The sequence below is a fragment of the Nycticebus coucang genome, chromosome 10, assembly GCF_027406575.1.
Source record: "Nycticebus coucang isolate mNycCou1 chromosome 10, mNycCou1.pri, whole genome shotgun sequence".
Classification (NCBI taxonomy): Eukaryota; Metazoa; Chordata; class Mammalia; order Primates; family Lorisidae; genus Nycticebus; species Nycticebus coucang.
Window position 1 is genome coordinate 121,689,229 of NC_069789.1, and position 8,228 is coordinate 121,697,456.

An 8,228-nucleotide genomic window follows, 5' to 3' on the forward strand; every position below is an offset into this window, starting at 1 on the left:
AGGCACTGGCCACATACACTGAGGCTGGGGAGTTCAAACACAGCCCCAGCTTGCTGAACAACAATGACAACTACAACAAAAATAGCTGGGCATTGTGGCGGGTACTTGTAGTCCCAGCTACTTGGGAGGCTAAGGCAAGAGAATTACTTAAGCCCAAGAGTTTGAGGTTGCTGTGAGCTATGTTGCACGCACTCTACCAAGGGTAGTGAGATTCTATCTAAAAAAAAAAAAAAAAAGTGGATTAATAAATAAATAAGTAAATAAGCTTGGCACCTGTAGCTCAATGGTTAGGGCACCAGCCACATATACCAGGACTGGCGGGTTCAAATCGGTCCAGGCCCGCTAAACAACAATGACAACTACAACAAAAAAAATAGCCAGACATTGTGGTGGGCACCTGTAGTCCCAGCTACTTGGGAGGCTGAGCTAAGAGAATCGCTTAAGCCCAAGAGTTTGAGGTTGCTGTGAGCTGTGATGCCATGGCATTCTACCGAGGGCAACATAGTGAGAGTCTGTCTCAAAAAAATAAATAAATTAGTAAATAGGAAAAAGATGTTACGGAAGGGGCTGCTGACAGGTCTGTCACCTTCTCTGTGTATAGCTCCTACAAACCCCAGCCTGGCCTGAGTCCCTGGTTCTCTGGCACAATCTCAGAAATGCCATTCTCCCCACTCCTAGCCTTCTCCCCCTCCAGCCACACTGGACTCCCTCTTCCCTCCTAGGCTGAGCTCCTTCTGGCCTCAGAGCCTTCTCCTTCTTCTCCCTAAGGTTGCTGGTTCCAACTCATCCTTCAAGTCTTGGCTTATACACCCTGTCCTGAGGGCAGCCAGACTACATCCACACCTTGGAAGAGAGCCCAGCACACCCTTGGCTATGGCAATGACCACATCTGTGATGTTTACTGGGTGCAGAGGTGAAGATGAGGGCTCCAGTCCTAGTCTTGTCACCTCACGGTGAAGGACATGTTAGAGCCTCAGTCTTCCCATCTGTAACCCAGCACTATGGCCAAGAGGTCACAAGCCAGCCTGCCTGGGTTTTTTTTTTTGAGATGGCGTCTCACTATGTCACTCTTTGTAGAGTGCCGTAGCATCACAGCTCACAGCAACCTCAAACTTCTTGGGCTTAAGCAATTCTCTTGCCTCAGCCTCCCAAGTAGCTGAGACTACAGGTACCCACCACAATTCCCAGCTATCTTTTTGTTGTTATTTTTGTCATTGTTGTTTGGCAGACCCTGGCTGGGTTAAAACCCACCAGCTCCAATGCAATGTGACCGGCGCCCTAACCACTGAGCTATGAGCACCAAGCCCAGCCTGCCTGGGTTTGAGGAATGGCTACAGGATTTACTAATCTTGGTCAAGTTATAAACCTGGCTACGGTTTCCTCTAACAAGCATAATCATAGCACCCTCCTGTGAGGGTCACTGTGAAGACAAAAAGAGCTAATATTTGAAAAGAGTTTAGAACATGGGTGTATGGCTAGTGCATAAAGGGTGGACCTAAAGTTCATGTGCAACTTAAAATAGTTTAACATGGTAAATTGCACACAAACTTTTTGTCCACACTGTATTATGGAGTGTGAAAATTCAGTAAGGTACCCTACGTGCATTTCTTATGATAATGCCCCTGCTCAGTCCCGCAAGACATGGAAACTGTCACCACAGTTATTTTGTTACCCCTTTGGCTCCATGGAGACCCAACTCAGAGTCTGCATTCAGTAAAGATGTGCTGATTGGCAGATCCCTCAAGGGTACATTATCCAAGAGGAGGCCTCTGGCATTGAGCCTTAAAAGTCCAGTCCCTCACTTGACATGTGAATTCACACTACAACATCTGTGCAGAGAGGAGGCCAGCCTCCTTTTGAGCCCTTCCTGAGGTGGGGATCTCACCTCTCAAAAGCTCAGCTTGCAAGAGGCCCCATTTGAAGTAAGCCCTCACCCAGCCCATCTAAAACTTCTTACCTGTTCCAGGCCGGCCCATGATGACCTCCTTCTTGGGGGCGGGATGGCTGGTATAACTGCTGGGCACCAGGACAGGCAACAGGGCAGCAGGTGAGGGGTGGAAGGCCACAGGTTGGAAGGGTGAAGAAGCCAGGCCAAAGGTAGGCATCGGCTGTGCCACAGCAGTTGGTGCAGCTGGAGGCACGGTGATGGGCACAGGGGCTGGCAGAGGTGGGGGCAGACCAGGCTTCCCACTGGCCACCCCATGGGGCACCGGGGTCTCACGGCAGCTCCGTCCAGGTCCTCCGGCCCGTGCCTCACCCGAACTGCCCACCTCTCCAGGGAATTTGGAGGGCAATGGCACATCAGGGTTGCGGACAATGACAGGTGAGTCCCGCTGCACAGCAGGCACCCTGCGCACAGAAGGCCCTGGATCTGAGGTCAGGCCAGCAGGTGGGGGTAACAGCAGCAATGGTGAGGGCTGGCGGGAGCGAGAAAAGGGCACAGCAGGTGACACAGCCCGGAAGCCAGCCGGTGTGGAGGGTGTAGGTGTGTGGGACACTGAGTCCACACCAGAGTCTAAGCTGTCGTTCTTGGGGAAGTCTGGGACGGCTCCTCCACCCCCTGCGCCTGGGGCCCCCAAAGCTCCTGGGTGTGGCAACAGCTCTGTCTTCCGCCGCCCGGGGCTGATGGGCACAGTAAAGGTCAGGTTGGTCTGGAAGGTTGGTAGAATGCCGGAGGAATGGCGCTCTCGGGGTGCAGGTGGTGGTGGGCCCAGGTCTGGCGGTGTCAGCACACCGGCCTTTGGAGTGCTGGCACTCAGGTGGCGACTGCGAACAGCAGTGCGCTGGATGACTGGTGAGGCATTGATAGGACTGAAGTTGGCAGGGCGGAAGCCAAAGAGTGGTGAGGGTGAGGGTGACGGGGCTGGAGAAAAGGGCGATTGCGTGGAGACAGGTGAGAAGGAGGGTGTGCCTGAGCGTGAGCTGCCCAATGACACCAACATCACAGCTGCCTCACACTCATCAAACTCAAAACGGGACAAGTCAGCAGGGGCCACCAGACGTGGCCGTGAGTCTCCACGGGCTGCCACGCTGCTAGCCTCGCTGTCCCGAGATGTCTCATCACCCCAGTCGAACTCAGTGCTGCCCTCACGGGCTGCCATACCGGCTGGCCGCCCTGCCCCTCCAGGCCCACTGTCTGCCAGGCCCTCCATCTCTTTGGTTCGCATGGACAGGTGGCGTGAGCAGTAGCCCCGCCGCTGTGACTCCTTCATGCAGCCATCCCGTGAGCACAGCCGTCGCCACTGCTTGCCATTGAACTTTTTTCTGATTCCATTGGGTGTGCAGACCACGTCACCCTTCTTGTACTTTTGCTGGGCAGCTGTCAGTGGCGTGCGGGCCCGGGCTGCCGGTGCAGCCCCCTTCTCCAGTGAGGCCACACTGCTGCTCCGACTGCCACCCTGGCTCCCCTCCTGGCAGGGTGAGGGCTGCTCACCAGGGCGGCCAGGGCCTGCAAAGGCTGGAGACTTGGGTGGTGGCGACAGAAGCTGGGGTGGGGGCAATGGGAGTAGAGCTGGGGTACCCAGGCCTGGCAGGTGCTTCTCCTCATTCTCCTCACAGTGAGCACCCAAGTTGCCCCCAAAGCTGATCTTAGAGACCTCAGCATCCTCGGGCTGCTTGGGGTCTAAGGCAGCGGAGCAGGGTGGCAAGGTGGCCCCAGGGTCAGCCTGCTCTTCTTCAGGGCCTGTAAGGGGCTTCCTCGGCAGGGCCTCAGGTTCCCAGGGGGGCCGCAGCAGGCGCAGACTGGAGCGGGCCACCCACACAGCCTCCTCAGGTTCACGGTGCAGCAGCTGTGGGGGCTGTGACAGGGTGCCTAGCAGGCCTGGCTGGGAGCTAGGACCAGGGCTGAAACGGACCTTGTAGGCAGCTGGCTTGGTAGCCACCTCCACCACCACACCCTCCCTGTAGGCAGCCACACCAGGCTCCACACAGGTACAGACAGGTGTACCTACCACTAATGCGCCTGGTGGCGGTGTGGTATCCAAAACCACATCTACACCTCCACCTGGTACCCCCTCATAGAAAGTCAGGGTCCGGTCACCAGGGAACTGCACACCCAGGTCCTGGCTTCGGCGCACCTGGCGTACTATAGCAGGCAAGAATAGTCCATCACTACGCCGAGCCAGCACCCGCTGGGACCGCAACTGCCGTAGATCATAGCCACCACTGGTGCCACTGGATGGCCAGGGGCCTGGACCACAAGCCTCAGCTGGCTCATCCTCCAGGTCTGCTGAGTGTTCACTGGCTGTGTCAGTGGAGGAAGAGCGGGTAGAGGTGGGTGGCCTTGGAGGTACTCCCAGGGCATTGGCCTCCTCAGGGGTTCGTACCTGCTCTTCAGGGGTCCCAGCTATGTTATCACCGCTGGCCCCATGCTCCTCCACATACTTTTTCTTGGGTGCTCGAGACTTAAACGTGGCTGTCTTGCGGCTAAGTGAGGGCTCCCATCGGCCTGCCTCCCCATCTCCCTTGGGGTCCTCAGCTCGGCCTGGGGTCAAGTCGCCAGGGTGCAGCTCTGGGTGCAGCCCCTCAGCCCCGGAGCCCCGCTCAGCCTCCTCCTCCTCAGCTTCCTCCAGCTCTTCTGGCCCAGGATGCTGCTGCTGCTGCTGCTGAACCTCATCTTCATCCTCCTCTGGCTTGTCACCCTCCCCAGCCCCTCGCCGCCTCAGAGCCTTGGCCCTCGTGGCTGGTGGGGACTTGCTACCACTGCCAGGACCTGAAAGGCCAGTGCATGCTGAGTGCTTCTTCATTGGCTTCATGTTTTGTCCACCTGCTGGGTGGAAGAGGAGACAAGGATCATTGGGAACAACTCAGGAGAGCCCCCAGACCTAGTGTCCCCCAAGACTACCCATCTACTGAGTCCACTGCCTCAGCCTCATGATCTCCAAGGCCTCCTTCACAGATACCTTCAACTCTTGTAGGTCCCTGGACAGCACTCAGATATAGACTAGCACCCAAGTCCCCTGAGCATACACACTCTGACTCCTTGGGGAATACTCACATACACCTGGTCTCTCAACAAGGAACAGGATGCACATGCTCTAAATGCCCAAGGGGACAAGAGAGGCACTAACAGTTCTTGCCTATAGAGCACTCCCTTTGTCCTGAGCCCTGTGCTCAGCTTGCCTTTATTAAACCCATGTCATCCTCACAACAGCCCTAAGAGGCAGGTGCTACTATCGGTCTCATTTTAACCAAAGCACAGAGAGATTAAGCAACCTGTCCAAGATCACCCAGCTAGGAAACAGTGGAACAATGGTCTGAACCCAGGTAATCTAGCTCCAGAGTCCATGCTCTAACCATTTCAGTGTGCCACTTGTCACATTATCCAGAGTGCATGCTTACTTGCAGTGTGGCCATTGAGAGGGTATACACACTCACACACACACACATGCATGAGCACTAAGGCACAGAAAGGGAGGTGACTGAGCGGTGATATGAGCCTCCCTCTACCCCCCCCTTACCCTCCCTCCACCCCTCTGAGCGGCCTGGCATGGCTAGGCATTGTGGGAAGGAGTGGGCAGCTAAGAGTCCCGAGGGATGGCTGCCCACTCTGCTCTGTACCCCAGGCCTGCCAGGTACAGCCATATTCCCAGATGCTGGCAGGGAGCAGGCAGGGGCATGTCTAGGGCAAGAGCTCAGTGCTGCCATAGGGCCGAGCATGAGCACTCACGCAAACACGCACCCGCACACGTCATCACACAGTGGGACACAAAGCTACACCTCAGGGTTTCTCTGTCCCACTGCATGAAAGCCTGCCCCTCCCCCCACAGCACCCAGCAAGATACCCACAAGCCCAGCCCCCACTTCTGGCCTGCATGAATCCCTGCCATGGCTGGGCTGGCTCTGGCAGGGTGGCTGAGTTGGCTGGGCCTCCTAGACCCCCCAATATGTCCTCCAACTCCAAGTGGGGATAACTGGGATAAGGTCAAAGAAAGCAGGACAAGCCCAACAAGCCAACCTCACCCACTTCCTGAACAGTCATTACTGCCCTCCCCCTTTCAAGCTGCCCTGAGAAAAGAAAAGGGGAAAAAACTTTACTCTGAAGTGACTAGGAGAACATGCGAAGCCAAAAGGGGGCTTCTAGGAGAGTTGGGAGACCCAGGATCATAAGTCAAAGACATTAAGAGGCACCCCTGACCCAGTCTTCAGGCTCTCTGGGGAACCCTGACCTCATGCTCTCCCACTTGGGGCCTGCTCCTCCTGTGGACCCTGCAGTTCCAGGCCTGCCCCTTCTTTGGCCAATCCTGGGGTCCTCATAGACAGAACCTAGAGGGTCCAGGGCCGGCCCCCAAGTACCTAGGAGTTGGGCAGCCATCATCACCTTCTCCCTACTGACCTGCTGGGCCACAGTCTTGGGGACTGAGATCTGGCCCCAGTCCTACCCAAACACAAACCTTTGCATACCCCACCCAGGGCCTACAACCATAGACCCTTGGCACCCCTAGATTTTGCTGCCTGATGCAGAAACCCAGTATCATTCTTTCCCGTGGGGCCTACTCTCTTCCTGTCCACCCTGTGGACCCCCCTCTGGATAACTCCCACTCAAGGCCCTGTGGGCTCTCACCTCCTTTAAAAATCTAAGCAATAACTCCTGAAGCCCAGGGTAGCTCAGGCCCTGACACCTTGGGGTCTCATGCCCTCTGCTCCCATCAGCCCTCTTGGCACCAAGCTTCTGCTACTCTCTCTCTCATCCTGTAATCACCTCTCTGTCTCTCTCTTCACAGGCCCTAGGCCCCCTCCTATCATCTCCTGCTTGTCACCCGCATTTATCTATGTCACTTATTCCTCCCAGTCACTCTCCTGTCAGCCATCTCCAGACCTGTCACCTTTCCTTCGCATCACCTCTCCTTCTCACCCCCTCCAACTCTGATCCCTCCCTCTGTCACCCAGATCGAGTCTTGTCACCCCTCCATTCCTGTTACCTGTTCTCTGCTCACCACCCCCACCCCCAGTCACCCCTTTTCTGTCAACCCATCTCCACTTCCTGCACTCCTTCTCTCCTTCCCACCATTCCGCCCACCCCTTTTCCCCTGTACCCCCTTCCCGTCCCTGCCACCTGTCCCCTCTCGGCCCCAGCCCCCCAACCCCCCACTTCCCATGTCAGCCCTGGCCCCGCCCCTCACCTCGGGCTCGGCAGGGTTTCGGGGCGGGGGGCCGTGGCCCCGGCTTGGTCCGGTCCGGTCCCTCCCCGCCCCCCCTCCGGCTCTCCCTCTCGATTCTCCCTTTTTTTTTACTCCAACACACAAAATGGTGAATGGACCTGCAACAGCTGGAGCAGCCAGCCAATCAGTGGCCACAACCCCACTGACCGGCGTCAGTCTAGGCCAATACATACCCTCAGCCCTGTTAGCTCCTCCCCTCGACAACGAGCGACGCACGCAACGACCAATCGCGCCTATCCGGCAGCGCTAGGGGGAGGGGCCAAAGTCCAAGACCGGCCTCCCTCCGGGACCGACACCAACCTGAGCCTACGACCGCCTCATCTGCCTAGGGCCCTCCCCCACAATAATTGATGGACATCACCCTTGACCAATTGAGGGCCATCTTAGAGCTGAATGACGAATACAGTACCCAGCAGCCATACACCCTAGGCCGGAACCCAGCCTCTGTGACGGACAGTAGCCAGTGAAATGAAAGAAGGAGGGGCTAAGGAAAGGCTTCTCCAATGAGAGCGCTTGGAAGGCGTGGCCCGAGCATTTGTTGACCGGCTAGTCGCAATGCCTGCTGGGAATAGTAGTTTTCTTACGTCCATGACCCATAGTCCACAGTACAAAACAGACTACAACTCCCATGTGACAGAGTGCTTGGAGCACCAAAGAAACCAGGCGAGGAGAAAAAGTCGAAAAGGGCAGTTCATCGTGAGTCTCACTGAACACAAGTAGTATCTCAGACCCAGGGCCCAACTCACCCGGATTCCTGGCTCTGGCCTCGGCTGTGGCTCCTCTCAGTGGCAGCGGTAGCGGCACGAGGGGGAGGTGCGAGGAGCAGCCAACCGCCACCCGCGAGCCCCGCAGCCAATCAGCAGCGTCCGGGGCGGTGCAATGACCTCACCGGTTCTACACTCTCTTACCCCTCCCCCATGTGGTTGTTGCTGCCGGTAGCCGGAGTAGGGAAGTTTGGGGTGGGGGAAGGGGAGGAGAACCAGTGATGTCACCTTTCCCTCTCTTGATTGGTTATCGGGTGGCCGGGACTAGGACCAATCGAAGGTCTCAGAAAGTCTGGCGCGGCCC

The 8,228-nt window shown here is 56.8% G+C and overlaps 1 protein-coding gene across 7 annotated transcripts in view; it reads right to left on the bottom strand.

The window, feature by feature from the left end:
* CIC (capicua transcriptional repressor) overlaps positions 1 to 7,974 on the bottom strand; it is a 30,697-nt gene extending 22,723 nt beyond the window's left edge. For 4 of the 7 annotated variants that reach the window (XR_008383143.1, XM_053606544.1, XM_053606543.1 and 1 more), the window contains exons 1-2: positions 7,122 to 7,229; positions 1,958 to 4,765 (exon numbers count right to left, since the gene is read on the bottom strand). Coding sequence is in view for 6 of the 7 variants with exons in the window: in XM_053606544.1 (XP_053462519.1) it covers positions 1,958 to 4,754 (2,797 nt within the window). In the remaining variant the exon portion in view is untranslated. Of the gene's footprint in view, positions 1 to 1,957; positions 4,769 to 7,121; positions 7,254 to 7,906 lie in introns of those variants that run through there. The other 3 variants (XM_053606541.1, XM_053606539.1, XM_053606540.1) reach the window with 3 other exon arrangements.
* Positions 7,975 to 8,228: the final 254 nt, after the last annotated feature.